The sequence below is a fragment of the Borostomias antarcticus genome (assembly GCF_949987555.1).
Source record: "Borostomias antarcticus genome assembly, contig: scaffold_433, whole genome shotgun sequence".
Classification (NCBI taxonomy): Eukaryota; Metazoa; Chordata; class Actinopteri; order Stomiiformes; family Stomiidae; genus Borostomias; species Borostomias antarcticus.
Window position 1 is genome coordinate 15,001 of NW_028176541.1, and position 19,601 is coordinate 34,601.

The 19,601-nt window shown below is 45.3% G+C and overlaps 1 protein-coding gene across 1 annotated transcript in view; it reads right to left on the reverse strand.

The window, feature by feature from the left end:
• Positions 1 to 17,255, reverse strand: part of LOC311328378 (TOX high mobility group box family member 2-like) — a gene marked incomplete at both ends in the record, with an annotated part of 32,180 nt that extends 14,925 nt beyond the window's left edge. Inside the window, 4 exons of the mRNA XM_084462354.1 lie at positions 170 to 400; positions 2,157 to 2,393; positions 15,154 to 15,408; positions 17,214 to 17,255. Coding sequence (XP_084318480.1) covers positions 170 to 400; positions 2,157 to 2,393; positions 15,154 to 15,408; positions 17,214 to 17,255 — 765 coding nt within the window. The remainder of the gene's footprint in view (positions 1 to 169; positions 401 to 2,156; positions 2,394 to 15,153; positions 15,409 to 17,213) is intronic.
• Positions 17,256 to 19,601: the final 2,346 nt, after the last annotated feature.

A 19,601-nucleotide genomic window follows, 5' to 3' on the forward strand; every position in this document is an offset into this window, starting at 1 on the left:
CAAGGCAAAACGACGGGTTTACATAGAACAAGTTAACTGTAACCCTTTTTTTTGGCGATGTGGCTAGCTTCCGTTGATTTTATTTTAAAGATATGATACCTGTTAAATAAAATGTTGTGCGTGAGTGTGTGAGGTTGTGTGTGTGTGTGTGCCGCACGTTTGTCCCTACCTGCTTCTGCTCCTCCCCCAGCCCGTCCCACATGGAGGCCACGATCTTGGACACGTCCCCGAAGGTGGCGTTGGGGTTCTGCCCCTTGATGGCCGCCTGCGTGTCCCTGAAGAAGAGGGCGTAGGCCGACACGGGCTTCGAGGGCTCGTTGGGGTCCTTCTTCTTCTTCTTCTTCTGTGGTTTGGGCTTGGGCTTCATCATCTCGGAGGAAGGCCTCTTCTCCCCTGTGATCTGGAAGACCATCAAAACACAGAAAAACACCACATCTTATCAACAGTGTCGGTCGTAGCAGCAGTAGACTCCTGTCTCTCTCCATCACCTGCGGATAGACAGAATTTCCTCATTAGTAACTCAAACATTCGCTGAGCGAGGCAGCGACCATCTCACACGGTCGCCTCTCTGCCAAGATAAACAGAAACGCGAGAGCAGAGAGCGAATCTCTCACTTCCTCGCATTCACAGGATGACATGGTCACCGTGCCAACCCCTTCATGTCCATGCTCTTCAGTGAGCTAAAGCCGCGGAGCTAAAGGACAGCATCGCCACCGTCATCACAACACGAGGAACCAGCTGCTATTCCTACACTGACTGGCCATGTTTCTACTACTTGGTCGAAGCTATCTTATTTGCTAATGGACTTGTTGAAACTTCTTGTGTCGTTTGTCATTCACACAATTACTCTTTAGCGTTTCATTAAGTAACAGTAATGAATCTAGACTTTTGTGCAATGGTGCAAACAAGTATGCAGAATCACATCTGTTTGTTCTAGTTTTGATGTGGCTGTTGAATAAATTGCACAGAGGCAAATGCGATAAGAGAGATGGTAATTGTTCGTTATTCATACATGGACAGTCAGCACAGCAGGGAGGTTCTGGAACACGGAAGGGGAAGAAATGTTGTTTTTATGAAAATCTTCTGCTCTTACCGTATCACTGTGAGCTAGGCTACAGATGCTGATAAATATGCAACACTATAGAAACGGCAGATTCAATTATACTGTACGTTCATGTCTCCGCTTTTCAATTCCCCAAGATCAACGACAAACCAATCCTAACAGACCCCTGATTGGTGGGCAATTCCTATATGCTTTGTTGGGTGGATTTACATGGATTAAATGAATATAACCTGACAAGTGTGCATGCCCTTGTCCTTTTTCCAAATTGAAGAGTTGTGTTTTTAGAGGAGTGGATGTGAGAACATCCCTCTGGCCTCCATGGCTCATGTTAACTGCTCAGAAGAGAAACTGCTGTAGTATTTTGAGATCAACTGTCCTGCTTCAGATGAAACCAATGAGTTAAATGTAATGAGTTTATAGAATACTACTATATTACTGTAATATTGGCCATGTTGACTAGGTTGACTCTAAATCTACTGAAAATGAAATGTACTCTCTTATTCTTGTCAATGTAATACTATATACAATATGTGGAATGGATATTGTTCACTAAGCCAATAGGAACTAATAGTAAACACACAGAAACCAGTAGTACCAGCTGGGGGAATGTGAATTATTGTACCAGTAGTTTTTCCAGCTCCTCGCTAAAGGACAATTAGCAATTTGGAGGTACAATTATAGAGAGGACCTGCCGATAATGGATTTTGAACATTTTTAATCTAAATTGTAATCCTTCTGAGAGAAAACCATCGTAACAAATGACAAAGAAAAGGCTGCATTCCTTTTAGTTGAATAGAAATAAAAATACCAGATGGTCTTAAGTTCTGAGAATGCAAACACATCCATAAAACAGTTAGCGAATTACCCACAATGCACCCACAATGAACAATGAATCAACTGAGCTAGCTACGACAGAGTATATCCGATAACTGAGCCTAGATTCACTTTCAACAACAAGTATTAACATAAAAAAACTGTCTAATAAAACTCAGGTTACCAGAAATCAACATCCCCGGCACATTGCAATCCCCACACCCTGTCCCTGACTGTCCCTCAAGTCATTGAAATCAAAGAAGCATTTCCACGCCAGTACCTTAAAGTGAGAATCAGTTTCCTCTTCCTGATTGGAGCTGGAGGGGGAAGGCGTGGCCGATTTACTTCCTGGAGGTGAGGGGGAACCGTGGGTAAGTGCGCCCCGGCCCACATGAGAGTTCAGTTGGGACAGTGCGCTCATGGGGTGGGGGGGTATCCTAGGTGACCTGTGTATCAGTGGGTTGTGTCGGGCTGGGTGATAGTGAGAAGCCTCTGGATGTTGAGACATCTCCTGCATCTGAGTGAGAGAAGAACACCACAGCTTTACTATCTGAACTCTTAGCAGGGTTTTCCCCAATTTGAACAAAAGAAAGCTTTTTTGTCAGATCTGTGCTAGTAAGGGAAATAGGTCAAGTTGAGTCGAGGAGAGAAAGCTCCTCTAGGTTCACTGGTCCCACTGCTCTGCTGAGACTGGTCGGAAGCAAACTTATCTTGATTTCCCCCACTCTTTCCTCAGGATTCACACACACACACACACACACACACACCATGCCTTCCCCTACTAAATCGTGCCATTGTGATTTTTTTGTAACTTAAAAAAAAAATCAGATCGTGCTTTGAGGCTAAATGCATGTGCTGAATATGAAGTTCAGTCCTGTGGTGCAAATGTCCTTGAACAACATATCATTCATCATTCAAGGATTGATCAAACATTGTGTCTGTCCCTTAATCTGAGTCATTTTTTATTCCCTCTTTTATTACCTCTCTCCTCTTCCAATAATGTCAGCTCTCTTTGATGTCCCTGAAGTCTACAAAGCAATGTAGTTCTCCGCAAAACTACTTGACTTTCAAAATTATTTGAAACATCTGGCTACTGTATAATCATATATTGATAATAACCATGTAACAACAGATAGTTCCACTTCGATGTTCGATGATAGTTGAGGATGCAAGCTGAGGTAGGATTATATTACTGTCATTATCCATTCTAATGGAAACAAAACATGTGTTTGCATTTAAGTTCATTGTTAGACCACCCACAAATGACACATTTAAGAATTATTAAAGAGATAGTCCTCTTAACATTTTCAAAAGTTATGCTGTTAGAAGCCTTGAAGATCTAAAAAGTACTTATTCAAAATGCATCAGGACATACAAGAACCAAAGCAGAACATCAATGCATGGTATAAATGGGAATTTACAGACCAGAATGTGATGAGCTAGCATTTATTAGCCCTGTTAAACATTCATGAGTTAAATAATACATTACACATTAGCACTGTGCGGAGAAAAAAAGAGGAAGATCAAATTGCAGGAGGCCCTAGAATATGAGGTCTTGATAAACACAAGTAGGGCCTCTGAGATGAAGGCGCGACTCTCCAATCATAATTGGCCCCAGTAGGTCGGTAGAGTAAAACCTAATATACTTGCAGGACATTTGATTTGGTGTTTGCCTCAGCAGAAGCTGACAAAAGCCAGCCCCTGGACAAAGACATTCCGTTTGCATTTCAAATAACCATGCTCGAACCTCCTCCCAACCAAAACATAACCTCCCATCATAATTCTAAACCCCATCACTCCACTTTTAAAACATAGTGAAATCGCTTAGCATAAAAAGAAGACGAGAAAAAAAAAACTGAAATCCATTAATTTTCCATTTTCCGTGGCGCTGCTCTAAGAGGGTCCTCACAAACCAAGAAGCATTGAGAAAACAATTAATCAAACAAGAATGGCCTATCATAGCTACAGCAGACCTATTTCCATAGCAACAGCCTCTGGGCGAAATCGTCAGTCTTTTATATGAGCACAGTATGTTTGATATAAGCAAGGAGAGAGAGAGAGAGAGACCAGCCCGGCACAGGGAGAGAGAGGCAGATCAGCTAAGTAGCTTCGGGTCTGCCCGACTTTGGATTCATATTGGGTTCTGCTATCAGCTCTAATAGGAAGGAGGACATGTTCTAAGGACAAAAGGATCTACACACCTTCTCCTTATTCTTGAGGGGGGTGGCAGGATACCACTATCAATCACACTCCTTTCCCTTTCAACTAAAGCCTGATTTATTCATGGTATTGGCTGTGAATCCAGTACGGATGCACCATGCCATTGTTTATATTCGAACTTGTGCATCATAGCATTAATTCATCATTCTGTCTATTCTTTTATTTATTTTATTGAAGCCGAGTGTTCAAATTGAGCAAATTAGGTACTAAAATGGTACAGTAGACAGACATATTAAACTCTAAGGACTATATGGGTGAAACCTCTTTGTGCTTTAATGATAGAACGTGTATGCATGTTACATAAAATGTATTTAATTCAATTTCAGCATAATACAAAAAAGGACACTGATAAAAGGATAATATGGCCAATTCAAGCGTGAAACAACCAGCCAAACATGACACCTGTTATTATTATTATTATTATTATCATTGAAACAAATTGCACTCCAACAGTTGTCTGTTGATCAATTATTCCAATGCGCTTCTAATGTTTCTGTGGGCTTTTTGTTGGCCCTTTTCACCTGAGCGGGAGCCAGAAGTTATCAAGTTGCTCCATCAGTCAGGGCTAAATAAAGTCCGCTGGCTGACGGCTGTACAAACATGAGAGAATCTGACAAAAGGTTGCTGGTTGCCATAGGTACTGTATGCTAATTCCTAATGGTATCATTGGCTGTGGAGGGGGGAAGTGCAGTCTGGGTAACAGGCTTTAGCTGGCCATTACTGCCCGTCTGACTCTGGACACACCGTGAGAGTTCTCTCCCTCTAATGTTTTGCCAGGGATGCAAGAGCTATGATATTTTAGAATCAGGCGTTTTCATATTTCATATTTCCATTGTCTCGGCAGAGAACCTGCTGTACGGTTTGAAGCCTATGAAGATAAAAGCACACTACAGTAATAAACAGAAAAGAAAGTGAATAGTTGAACTCATACATGTAAGCACGTTACACACACACACACACACACACACACACACACACACACACACACACACACACACACAGGCGCACTCATACCCAATCACACACACACACACACACGCGCACACACACACACACACACACACACACTGCAAATTGTAATGAGCATACAACACAGCTATACTTAGATGTTTAAGCACAGGGCTGTTTGCAGCATCCCTCTGTTTGCACGCACGCCGTGTAGACCTACATCATAGTCAAATGGGAGTCAAATAACAAAGGCTTTCCAATTATGTGCAGCCCATTGTGTTTGAGATGGAATATCAGAAAGCTATTGTTCCTCTGCTCCAGCTGACCTTACCTTTGAAATGGTTTCATGGCTGCTCCGATTGCCTGCACCATTTGATTTAGCTAAGGGGATTTAACCACCGGCAGATGGGGAGCCAGAGCAATATCTCCATGGTGAAAGAGGTGCAACACAGCAGGGGGCCAAGACATCTAACCTTGCTTTGTCCTTAGATTGATTCGACCAGATTGGCATCCCCTTTACCACTCAAATTAAGAGTTAGTGTAGGTGCTGTCTCCCTCGGCCTGTCTCAACCTCTCCCAGCCTCTCCCAGCCTCTCCCAGCCTCTCCCAACCTCCTCTCCCAGCCTCTACTAGCCTCTCCCTGCCTCTACTAGCCTCTCCCAGCCTCTACTAGCCTCTCCCAGCCTCTACTAGCCTCTCCCAGCCTCTACTAGCCTCTCCCAACCTCCTCTCCCTGCCTCTACTAGCCTCTCCCTGCCTCTACTAGCCTCTCCCAGCCTCTACTAGCCTCTCCCAGCCTCTCCCAGCCTCTCCCAACCTCCTCTCCCTGCCTCTACTAGCCTCTCCCTGCCTCTACTAGCCTCTCCCTGCCTCTACTAGCCTCTCCCTGCCTCTACTAGCCTCTCTCAGCCTCTCCCAGCCTCTCCCAACCTCCTCTCCCAGCCTCTCCCAACCTCCTCTCTCAGCCTCTCCCAGCCTCTCTCAGCCTCTCCCAACCTCCTCTCCCTGCCTCTACTAGCCTCTCCCTGCCTCTCCCAGCCTCTCCTTGCTTCTCCCAACCTCCTCTTCCTGCCTCTACTAGCCTCTCCCAGCCTCTCCCAACCTCTCCCAGCCTCTCCCTGCCTCTACCAGCCTCTCCCAACCTCTCCCAACCTCTACCAGCCTCTTCCAACCTCTACCAGCCTCTCTCAGCCTCTCCCAGCCTCTCCCAGCCTCTCTCAGCCTCTCCCAGCCTCTCTCAGCCACTCTCAGCCTCTCCCAGCCTCTCTCAGCCTCTCTCAGCCTCTCCCAGCCTCCTCTCCCAGCCTGACTGGAGGCATCTTGTTGAGAGTGATGGCTCACTCACACAGGTTCACAGTTGCTATTGTAAAATCACCCGGCGTTTAATTGAAACAAATGACTATAATAATAGAACATTATCCCTGCAGGCGCCCAACCATGACAGCTTTAATTAGAGCCGCGTTCAAGACTGATCCCTCAAAAGCAGAGCAGCGCAGAGCCGGGCGGCGTCAGGCGGTAAACACGCCCTAGGTACAGCCAGCCAGCCAACCCCGGGCTGCCCAGCCCTCGCTCCCTCACAGCCCCCGATGGCGAAGGGCTAACCGCTCGCTTCCTCAAAGCCCCGCCCCCTCCCATCATCCATCACTTCCCCTCATCAAGCGTACATATACCCGGGAGGGTCATTTATACACGGTGTGCAGGACTAATAAGCGAGTGGATTTATAAATCATACGCTACTTAAGTCTCTAACCGAAGCCCAAATGAAGCTGCAGTGGGCTGGTGTCATCAGGGGGAGGAGCCGGCTAATTAGGTACACCAGGTCTAACGAGATGTCTAACGAGGTAAAGGTAAAGCTGGTGATCACAGAAGTACTTAAGGCATCAAATACAGCCCTGTTTTGCAGGGATTCCCTATAGAGAGTCCATACATCACCTCGTCAAGGTGGGAGCGATCTTTGGAGAGAAACTGTGATGAGTGCAATGGTCCACCCTTAATAGACGTAATGCTGCATGTCTTTACCTCTTCTAGAGGTAGGCCATCTCTTGTCCTCTAAATCGTTGCTGTAAGTTTAGCGAGTTTTAAACATACAGCACACATTTGTCAAGTGAAAGACAGAAAAGAGCCACTCTGTAGAGTGTTCAGATGATTTAATTTAGCCGAAAAGCAGCATTCGCACCTTTAATGAGCTTGATCAGAGAGTAATTACTGACTAGAGCAGAAATCTCGCCAGAGTGTAAAAAAAATAAAATAATTTAAAAACAGTGAGGTAACAGATTGGAAATCAATCCAATGTACCACTGTAAACACCTACTGTACCTACTGTACCCATTCCTGCTCACAGCATGCCAGAGGCAGCCGATGCCAAAGCATCTGCTGATTCTAAAACCATCTTGGGCAGAATTGTAAAGATTAGTTAGAATTAGTAATGGACATTATGAACTAACCCAGCAACAAAGATGGGATGTGAGTGAATGTCCGCTGATCGCAGACCCAGCTGGGTGCCGGGGTCGGGGGGGGGAAATGTCCACTTGACATTTTGGAATTCACATTTTTGTCTCTCTCCCCTGTTTTGGTAATATAATAACGATGAGGGCGAGAGAGCTGTGCTGGTGAAACTGTTCTTACCCTCCACCTCCCAGCCCTCACACACACACACACACACACACACACACACACACACACACACACACACACACACACACACACACACACACAATCACCTCTCAAACCAAACCTACGCCCCTGAAACCAAGTGAGGGTCTGTCTTACTCTTTAGATTCCCAACATTTGCGAAAAAGTCGCTAACATGAAAACATTTGGCTGCGCTGCGATGGCTAAACCTGATGATTGACTAGTCTCTAGTAGAGTGTTGAATTCTCTTCAAAATGGAGTCAAGGCAGCGCGGTCTTGACTTGCAGATGGAAATGTTGCAGTGTCCCCCTCGGCATCGTGCCCCATGTTCCTCATTACTGGTAACGTCAAAGCCCCTTATCCTCTCCCACCCTCTCTCTCTCCTCTCTCTCTCCCTCTCTCTCTCCTCTCTCTCTCCTCTCCTCTCTCTCTCCCTCTCTCTCTCCCTCTCTCTCTCTCATCTCTCTCTCCTCTCTCTCTCCTCTCCCTCTCCCTCTCTAAAGCAGAGCATCACAGGAGCGTCTTTGAGCTCACCTCACAAAGACGAGCGCCGGCGCATCACAGTCTCCGTCTGACGTGACATGTCGGAGACGGCGTGAGGAGTGGCAGGGACACGCGCTTCTGACAAGCGCAAGACAGGACTCCTCTGCTACGCTAATGAGAGCTCTGACTGCAGCGCCCAACACACACACACACACGCACGCGCGCACGCACACGCACGTACATTTCACACAGTAAAGGGGGGGGTCATGCCAACAATTATGTTAACCAGAAGGTGATTTGCAAGTGTGTTAACTCCTCACACGCTCTTGACAGGAGCCATCTTCACCTACTCACACTAAACCCTCAGTACGCCGAAGGTGGCGGAAATACAGTCATATGCAAAAAAAAGACGGATTATGCTACATTACTAAATCCCACGGACATTACGGGGCGGTCTCTTGGCGCTAGGGAGCCGCCATTTTGGATCAAATCCGCCGTTCCAGCCGCACGTCCTATTGGCCCGGGACAATTTCGCTACGCACTGGGCGGGGTGAAACCGCAGCGAGCCGAGATCACACGAGATGTTCTCCACGGCCACCGGGGCAGAATACTCTCCCCAGATGAAACCGGGCGAGCTGATGGATGGCGAGATAAGGCACAATGCAATATGGACACGATTTCATGGGATGATAAGTCGCAGCAGGGCCCTGTGGCTAAATGTAATATGAAATCCTTTATCTGTGTAACTCCATCATAACACTGCCTATCTGGCGCAGCTGAGTCCAACTCTTTGTCTTTTCGCCCGGCGAAAGCTCCACCGCCTGGACCTGGTACCGTAACACGCCGACGGGGACGACAATAACATGCCCACAATCACATCTATGGTGGTGCTGTGTTTCTGATGTTATGAGATGTTATAGTACTTTAATTAGGGGGAAGAGTGAGGGGGGGGGTCCATGTTTTATACAGCGTGTGTTAAATATGCCCACAACAATAACATGCCCACAATCACATCTATGGTGGTGCTGTGTTTCTGAAGGTGATGTTATGAGATGTTATAGTACTTTAATTAGGGGGAAGAGTGGGGGGGGTTCAATGTTTTATACAGCGTGTGTTAAATATGCCCACAACAATAACATGCCCACAATCTATGGTGGTGCTGTGTTTCTGATGTTATGAGATGTTATAGTACTTTAATTAGGGGGAAGAGTGGGAGGGGGGGGTCCATGTTTTATACAGTGTGGTAAATATGGAGCGGCAGTGATAAAACACAGTCAAGTTCACCAGCCGGGACCAGTCGGAGCTGTGGGAACCTACACAAAACAGCCATTCATTCATTAGACCCGTTGAAGAAACGATACCTTGTAATTATCCAAATGTAAATCAAAACTCCGATGTGAATTAAATGTAATTTGTCTCATGGGACGGTCTGCTTAAGGTATGCTTGGCTGTGCCATGCAGTCCCCGCTCTGAGGGGCTTATTAAAAAGGAAAGCAGATCCAGGCTTTATCCCTTGATTAGCTTAATCCTACAGGCTAATTGGCTATCAGGAAAAAAAAAAGAGATTTCGTCAGCAATGACAATGATGAAATTGGAAATAACTTCCATTTCTTTAAAATATTTTTTAATATACAACTACAGTTTCATATCACATTGCTGGAGAAATAAGGTACTTTCTCCCAGGAGATGAGAAAAGAATTGAATTTTTTTCTTATCGCCCATCTATTTTTCCACAGAATGCTATTACTTGCTGCCTGCCGTTGCTAGGCAACAGGAAATATTAATAGGGCCTTTTATTAGCCAGGCTTTACTGGTGGAGTACTAAAACGAGGAAGTGGAAAACATGAATGTGCTACATAAATCTTTAGACCTTTCAGGGTTCGCACAAGTCTCTGTTTGTCTAATGATTTATGACTGCGATGCATCATGTATGGGAAAAGATGGTGTGAAATACCAAAATGGAACATTAGCCTGAAGGACTATTTGAAAATAAATAATCACAAAAGGTGAAAAGAAAGCTGTGTAAAAAAAAAAAAAAAAACTCTCTTTCCTTGAGATTTCATGAGGCGATCAAGCATGGAGGTGATTTTGCCAATCTCCGTCTGATTGATCATCTATCTAGAGAATCTGGCTGCATCATCAATGGAATAGAATTCCATGAAGGATTCGTTCTGTCTTTCTAGTTGGTCGACGTTATGAAAAAGGCTGAATCTTATCTATCATTCCCCAAGACGCCGTACCGCCTTTTATCCAATCATTGAAAATTAAGTTCCCCACTGAGAAAAATGGGTTTTATATAACTGACCCACTAAGCAATGGATGCTAAGGTTTTCTCTATCTGTTGGTTCAGTCGGTTGTCCAGTTCCTTTTTGTGATGAAAGCATTACTCTGTTAATCCTTGTGTCATTGCACATTTAGAGGAAGTGTGCGTACGGCGTGCGCTAGTGACTTAGTGAAAGCGTGCATTAGGGAGAACACATTAAGACACACCTCCGCTACCTCATCATTAATTCATCTCCCTTGTCTGTGACAAGTTCAGTTGACACTGTAGCTCATATTTCATTCACGCACACTTATGGAACACCTGCTCTAACCACTCGAGACCAAAAATACCCCCCGAGCCTTAATGACATGCACCATAACATGACAATCAGCAGAAGATTAATACCCACTAATTAACCCTGTGTACGGTCCAAAAAATAGGGGCTTTACAATCAGATCTTACATTTGAAATGCTGGAACAAAAGATACTGATAGGAAGATACTGACTGAATGAGGACATCCCAGACATAGCAACAGCCTCCATAACAACGCAGGTAAACGTGGTTGTGGTTTACAGTCCGGTAGTCCCCGGTAACCGGGCATGTCACCAAAGCAACACACTACAGCAAAACCCTCAATTCCCCAGAGTGCTGTATTGTAGAGGATAGCTTCATCCCATTGGGTGACTATGCTGTTACATATTCAAAACCTCTCACACGAGCCACTTTGATGATAACTAATGTACCATATATTATTGAGAGGCTTTACAAAGATACCTAATCAACGCTGAATTATGCAAAGTGTGGGACTATTGAGCACTTGTGTTTAGCAGGGTCATTGAGGAGTACATTTAGTGCACAAAGTGTTCTGACACTGGCCTGTTACTCAATAGATGAACAAGTATATAGCAACAGTATGTTATTAAAAAAATACAAAAAAATAAAAACAAACAAACAAACAAAAAACATCCAGTGATCACAGCACTACAAGTGCATCATATGTCAATAAATGAAATCAGCACTAAATTAAACGGGTCACTCGATGCAAACGAAGACCCAATGACCAACTGTGCGGAGAGACTAGCCTACAGAGCCCAGAGAGACCTCCATCAGATAAGTATATCTCTCCCAGCTTTATTGATAACATCAGTGCAACCCGAGCACGGCTATTGGATGTCTAATGTGTTTTGGAACTTGTGGAAAACACTATGACAGTCAGGGCATTAATAGAGAGAGTGCTGAGGAGCGTCAGAGAGGAGGCTCTCTGAAAGATATCATGTTTGTCCAGGAGGGCTTTCTGACCGCAACACAATAAGCATCAGCCAGGGCCCTTATGAATTGAAAATGACTCTGTGAAATTAGGAGAATACAGCCGTTTGTGTGTTTCAGGGGCCTGAGAGTTTGGGGAAGAAAGGAGAAACAGGATGACACTGGGGCTGTTGACAGGTGAAGTTGAACGTTTTTTCTACCCTGATACTGCCCCCGTTTGAGGACTGTCAGTTGCTTGTGTCACTACATACAGTACAGTACAGTACAGTACAGTAGTGTGCTTGTTAGAGAAGCTTTCACACAGCCTGACTTACGTTTGGAAGTTAGCCTAACTGTTAAGCTTGGGGGATCTATGAGTGGCTAGAAGCTACAGTACAGCTTTATCAAAACAGTGTTTAATCTTAGTTTTTAGCTAACAAGCCTACTGTTATTACGCACAGCCGGTCTCTGGCTCCGAGGCTGTCAACGCCAGCTGAAGCTTGGATGATGCAATAACCTTGCATACTACCATGGAGCATCAATATGCTGCTTTGCTTTATGAAAATGATTGTTAAATTACTTATTGCTACAATTTACATGCCACACGTCTACGTGCTACATGGACTATTTATAAAAATAGAAGAAGCCTCTAAAAAGGTTCCATAGGAACCCTTTTGAGGACAGTACCCAGTACCTTTTGGAGTTGAATAGGGTTCCATTTGGAACTGTAAGCTTCTATATTGTTATAAATGGTTCTTTATACAACGGTGTGTGTATGTTATACTGTACTTGAAATTGTGCTTTCTACTTGATATTCAGCTGCATGTCTGTATTTAGCATGGCTAGGTTTAGAACATCTTGTCATGGGGATTTAATTAACCGATTTCCCTTCTTGGCCAAGTCTAAAATATCTAATAATACAATAAAAAAGAATAAAAGGTATACGTCCATTTCAAATAAGAGTTGCATCTCCCTCTTTGCAACCCCCCACACACCTACCCCCCCCCTCTCTCTCTCTCCCTCCCCGCCTCTCTCTCTCTCTCCCCCTCTCTCTCTCTCTCTCTCTCTCTCTCCCTCTCTCCTTTGCCATTGCACTCTTTTCATTGCACTCTCTCCCCCCTCTCTCCCTCCCCCTCTCTCTCTCCCCCTCCCTCTCTCTCTCTCTCCCCCCCCTCTCTATCTCCCCCTCCCTCTCTCTCTCTCTCTCTCTCTCTCCTTTGCCATTGCACTCTTTTCATTGCACTCTCTCCCCCCTCTCTCCCTCCCCCTCTCTCTCTCCCTCTCCCTCCCCCTCTCTCTCTCCCTCTCCCCCCCTCTCTCTCCCCCTCTCTCTCTCCCCCTCTCTCTCTCCCCCCTCTCTCTCTCTCTCTCTCTCTCTCTCCCTCTCTCCTTTGCCATTGCACTCTTTTCCTTGCACTCTCTCCCCCCTCTCTCCCTCCCCCTCTCTCCCCCCCCTCTCTCTCCCCCCCTCTCTCTCCCCCTCTCTCTCTCTCTCCCTCTCTCTCCCCCCCTCCCCCTCCCCCTCTCTCTCTCTCTCCCTCTCTCTCCCCCCCTCCCCCCCTCCCTCTCTCTCTCTCTCCCTCTCTCTCCCCCCCTCTCCCCCCCCCCTCTCTCTCTCTCCCCCTCTCCCCCTCCCCCCCCTCTCTCTCTCTCTCTCTCTCTCTCCCTCTCTCCTTTGCCGTTGCACTCTTTTCATTGCCCTGCTCACGTATTGAATCTGCCTGATGAAAACAGATCTCACTGCAGCACCCCAGTAGAATGGCTGATGGAGGAAAGATGAAACCTAATGGATTTTTTTTTTCAATGTGCTCAAGATTGAATATAAGGCGTGACCTCCAGATGTAGTGGATCCATTTCAACAGCTCTGATATTGTTTATGGAGGAGACACAGAACAACACCTCCAGCTACCTCCACCTACCTTGCTCAAATACGGCATACGGCCGTACACCAAAAAAACAACCACAATACCAATATAACCCTAACCCTTTTCTATTGATCTGTCCACGTAAAGAAAGGCCCTAATAAGCCTGAACCTCACCTTAATTGCTCTCCTCAACTGCGTGCATCGAGGTGAACCGCTTTGATAGGCGGCTGATTCACTGTGCGTTCAAATGAAATTTTAATATAGTTCTAATTTCAGGTTTAGCCATGTAGAGACATTTCAATTTGAACTTATTCAAGTGCTGATTTTGAGGGATAGGACTACTGGGTTCTTATGATAGGACGGTCATCCATGTAAAGGTCACAATATTGTGAAAATACTGTAACGTTAATATCAAGATAGATCACACCTCAACCAACTGTCATCCATCATTTAATGGTGACATAAAGTGTACCGTATGTAAGAATATATTTTTCGGAACTAGCGTACGGAACTAGCATTGCGCATTGCGCATAACTGACGTATAATTACATTTTATGTAAATTCCCAAGAGCTAAGAACTGCGCTATTTCCGTCGTTTCACATTCTTTTATCATGTTTTTGGAGATTCTCATTTAATGGTGCTCTTGTGTGGAGCGCTGAGTGAGCAATCAGAGAGCATTCATACTGGAGGTTTGATGGATTGACCGACACGGGCAGGGGAGAGCTCTGACATTGATGGATTTACCCACAATGCTCTGTGCCTCAGAGGCTGTCAAGGCACCCACAAACTATCTCAAGCACCATTCTACATCCTCTGCCACTACTTGATACAGGGATCTCATAAATATGTTTGCGCAACATAACTTACCAGTATGAAATGACGAGACTATTGTCATACTACTTTATGATACTGTCTTGTAACTGCATTGTATTTATAATCTAAACAATGAGCTTGTGAGACACAAGTGTGTGTCTCTGCTAAACAATTTAATTCAGCACCTATTTCTAGACCCAACAATTATGAAATTCTGCTTTCTCAGACTGGTGCCAAACAACATCACCTCTCCCTGATGCTAAGGTCTCACACAGGGTGGCGTGCAGGGCTGTACAGTAACTGGTACTGTACTAGATGCTCAGAGAGGTACCATGTAGGTACTGCATTTGTAACACGCTCCCCATCCAGTTGTTACACTGGCCCGGAGCGCCATTCACACACCAATGGCGGCAGCTGCCATGCAAGGCGCTTGCCTGCTCGTTGGAAGCAATTTGGGGTTCAGTGTCTTGCCCAAGGACACTTCGACAGGTAGTCAGGAGGAGCCGGGATTCGAACCACCGACCCTACGATCACTGAACGACCCGCTCTACCAACTGAGCTATACCGCCGCCCATGTACTCTGCTGCACAGATGCGTACTGTTTTTGATCCAGCGTTGTCCTCCGTGTCACCGGCCCTACAAGACTGCCGGAGAACTTGGTTATGCGCTGGGTGCGCTGTCTAGCTAGCGAGGAGAGATTTGACACAGAACCGCAGATTGAAACCAATAATCTCAAACATAATCTGTAATCTCTGAAGCGCCTGTCCTTTTTGGGCCCTGACCCGCGTGTGACCGCCTGGTACTCACCGAGGGCATCTGGCTGGAGAGCAGGTGTCCGTCCTGCGCCAGCATGTTGGACATCATGAGCGCGGGCAGCTCCGTGTAGGAGTAGGGGTTGATCAGGCCGTTGTGGGGCAGGGAGTGGCAGAGGTAGCCAGACTCGTGGTCCATCAGGTGGAGGAGGTGGGCGTCAGGGTGGTTGGGCGGGGTGATGGGCGGGATCTCGTAGTCCTCGTCGCCTCCACCGTTACCGCCGCCGCCCCCGCTCTGACCCGAGTAGCTCTGGAGTCAAACACAGGAAAAAGGTCAAAGGTCAGAGCCTGCTGTAGGAGAGGATGTGCTAGAGGAAACGGACAGGGTCGTCGCTAGGGTTCTGGGACATTCGTGGGCGGAGCCCGAACCCATGTACGGGGGTCAGGGTTTGTGAATGGGAGAATATTTAGTCAAAATCAAAAGATAAATTATGCACGCTGGTGTTGTTCAGAGTCACTGTATCAATCATATCACCAAGAAAATTCAGGATTTGGAAGATGGAGGATCACCTCACATAACCATGACAACACAGCCTCTCGGGTTAACCAATCCTGACAGAAGGTAAATTATAACTACAAGTAATCAGAAATAACCCTGCTCTAAATCTGCAAACATACAGAAGATGCTGAGTCTAATTAGTCAAATTTGTTTGGACGTCTTAGGAAATGCTGCATCAGAGCAGAGGGTCCAGGTGCTGCAGTAAGCGGGGACATGTGACTAAAGTCTGAGGACGGGGAAAGAACAAAATAGAGGAAATTCAATGGGGAATGAAAAGCAATTTTGTCTGAGGCGATCTGACTCCCATTGTAATGACTGAGTGAAATTAATCATCACAAATAATATTCCGGTGTCAGCCATTCAAGGGGGGTTTTAATAGAATTTTTATGATTCATGTCTCGCGGCATACATCAAACAGTCAGTTCTGCAACATTTCAGAAATCAATTCGGGATCATCTTTGTGTAGGCTGTCGTCCTCCGCCGAACGGAGCGCATTTATCTCTCAAACAAATACTCATGGAAAATAAGGGACAAGGAGGAAGGTTTTTCAGGACACTTCCCCCCCTCCCTTTCAACTGTAAATAACTCAGAGGCAGCAGAGAGGGCCAATCACTTTATATCCCTGCACCGTGGATCTGCTGCTTTCACCGAAATGATCAAATAATCGAATGCACGGAGCTGGCTAATGCTAAACAGCCCTTGGTAGAAGGAAGGGGAACGCTAAATAAGCACAACAGAAACCAGCTTCAGTCTCTGGTCACGACCAAGGAAGTTGTAATTGCAATTTATTACTTATTGTAAAAGAGGGATGTAGACAATGAATGAACACAACACTTGAACATGCTTTCATCCGCCCACACATGGAAAAAAACAAACATGGAATTGCTTCAGTTTGATTTACTTGGTTCCCGCTTTGTCCGTAAAAACGGGGATATTAATTTTCTAAACTGTCCTTTGAAGACAGATGTATTGTAAACCTAGGGGGATAGTGTTATTGTTTGGTCTAATGGACAAGAAAACGAACATTTCCTGAGATTCAATTTCCCTCATAATTGTTGGAAGGAAACTAAATTGTCTGTTGTAAACATTGGGGGCATTGTGTGAAGTGAGTCTCACTGTTGGTCCTGAGGGATTCGTGCATCGCCATGATCTCCTAGACCGAGCCAGTATTGTTGCCTCCGACTGCAGCAAAAAATAGACCCCTGCTTAGTCATCACCTGGCCTCAACCTTTCACATACCTTTTATTTCCTATTCTGATACTTTCAAAAACACCTGAGAAAAGGACACGTTTCACCAGTCCATCAAATGTTATTGGGTTATGTAAAGGCAAAGAGAGTGAAAACGTGTCACACCTGGAGCCTCGTTCAATGCCCTTGATGATAAAATGTAAATACCAAGGACGTTCCCAGCTGAATTGTTGCAGGATACATTATTCATACCTCTGTTCAGAGTGAGATTGCAGGCGGAGAACCAACCAACGTACACTCCGGCTAATGTAAAAAGGGTATGTATGTATTTGATGGATCATACAGGTTAGTGGATGTCCTCCTGGTACCATATTGACCTTCTCAATAGAAGCAGCTATGTTGTTTGCCATTTGCAATTCTCAATGATTGAATTTTGATGTGCAATGCCATAATTATATTAATTAAAGCGTGAGGACTTCATTTTCACAAATGCAGGCGTTTCTTCTGATCAACAGCGCAATACATTAGGGAATATTATATTCAATGTATGCCTGGCTCATAGAAAACATTCGGGGACATTTTAATTAAGACCGATGTCTTCAGAGACCATGCGCACATTTGAACATACCTTTCATTTACGAGAAACAGATGAACAGACAGTTGGTGTGGGGATGGACTTGGAGGACAGACTGTCTTGACTGGGAAGATTTCCATGTTATCTGAGTTGGCATGGAGCCACAGAAGTGAGCGCCTCTAATTGAGTTTACCACAGCGGTTGTTCTTTAGTAGTCAAAGGCTCATGAATCCCAGATTATATCTAGATAAACTCTACCTACCCAGGGCCGGACTGGGTGAATATTTCATGGCGGGAAATGTAGCCCCAGTCAGGCCACGAGCCGAGCCGACGCGGTGAGATGGAACACCTTCAGTTTCGTTTTGTTGACGGGGGGGGGGGGAGAGGAGGGGGGCTGTGTGATTTGTTGACGGGGGTGGGTGGGGGGCACAGGCCATTCACCGCGGGCCAGGCCAGTTGGCGCGTGCTCCCGATGGCCAGTCCGCCCCTGTACCTACCTCATTTACATTTCCGCTACATAGGTTATAGGACTAACTGTAGTTAGATATTCGTACATTCTCTGACACCGGACCACGATCCAAAATCTTTGTTTATTACTGGTTTCAGAGTGCATCATTGGACCATGCTACATTTTCGGCCATTTTTTCGCAGTTTCACAGTTTTGATGTAGCATGCTACATCTCGCCTACTATATAGCAGGTAGTATGCATTTCGGACACGGCCATTGTGATCTTTGTCAGGAAGTGGGTTGGCCGTCCCTGTCCGTTAGAACGCAGCATTTGCTCCTGAATATTTATAAAGCGATCTTACAAAAGCTACCTAATTATCTGACAGCCCTCATTACATGGCGTTCCAGTCATCACCAAACTAGACCTCAGGATTGGTTGGTTCTCTGGTCCCTCCAATCAGCTGGGAAAGCTCGGTGCCTAGGGGCTTGGGATACATTTCAAGGGACCATCAAATTGGATGCCTCAGTTTCAAAAAATATCATAAATAAAATTGAGATTGAGGTCTGTGCATGTTTTTAAATAATGTTGCTATAATGTTTATCAGTTATAATGTGTAAATGTATGATCTTTTTGTATTGATTTTGTATGTATGGTGTTTTTGTATGTCTTTGTTTTGTCACCAGGGCACCATTGAAAATGAGACTTTGATCTGAATGGGGTTCCCCGAGAGAAATACAGATTAAATAGAAACAAACTAAAAATAGGGTCCATTTCAGGTTCTGAGAACCCATATCAATCAGACATCTGGCCAGCTTCCATTTCAATCTGGCGATCACATTCCAAGAGAAATGTTCCCCCTCTTAGTAACCACAAGTTACAACAAAAGTTAGTTCTGTATATAACGGTGTCACGCAGTGGAAATGTATCACTCATGATCAGATTAGACAGTTTGAGTCCAATCATGAACACCCGATATAATCAAATCCAGGACTTGGGTTCGGGCTGTTGCCTTAAAGGGCACTCAGGACCTGCTGTTTCTAGTTGATGATGCGGTTATGTTGTTAGACTATTCACGCAATTAACATGTCCTCGTCCGCGCGTGCCTTTCCATTCAAACGTCCAGGTCAGCGCTGTCACAGAGCAAGAGAAAATATGACCAAGGACTTTTGAATGTGACCAAATAATTACCAATAATTTGTTATTTCCCACCGGGGATCAATATAATACCTACCTGGCAAATAATTAGACATGTAGGGAAGAACGGTTCACGTGATTATTATAACGCACACCAAAATCTCATTTGGTAAATTATACACAAAGGCAATGAAAGAGTAGGCAATGTGTAAGCAGTTGCTTCAGCCTAGCCCTTTTGGTTGTTTACCACACAGAAAGAGAATTGAAAGTTTTCAATAATATGCATGTTTTGTTTTGAAGATGGCCAAATAAATATTCATTCATTCATTCATTCATTCATTCATTCATTCATTCATTCATTCATAGTGACTGTCCTGTGTTAGCGTTCGTTTTAGTTCCATTACTCGACTTCCCAAGTCAGCGTTTCAGCGCTCGACAACGGTGAGGAAGACGATGACAGATCTGCCTCAACCACTAATGTGCACTTATCTCCACGGCGTAGAGAGCTTTGTCACAACATGATTTATGCTTATTGCCCACCCCAACCCCAACCCTGCCACCACCTCCACCATCAACCCCCCCCCCCCCCCCCCCCCCAC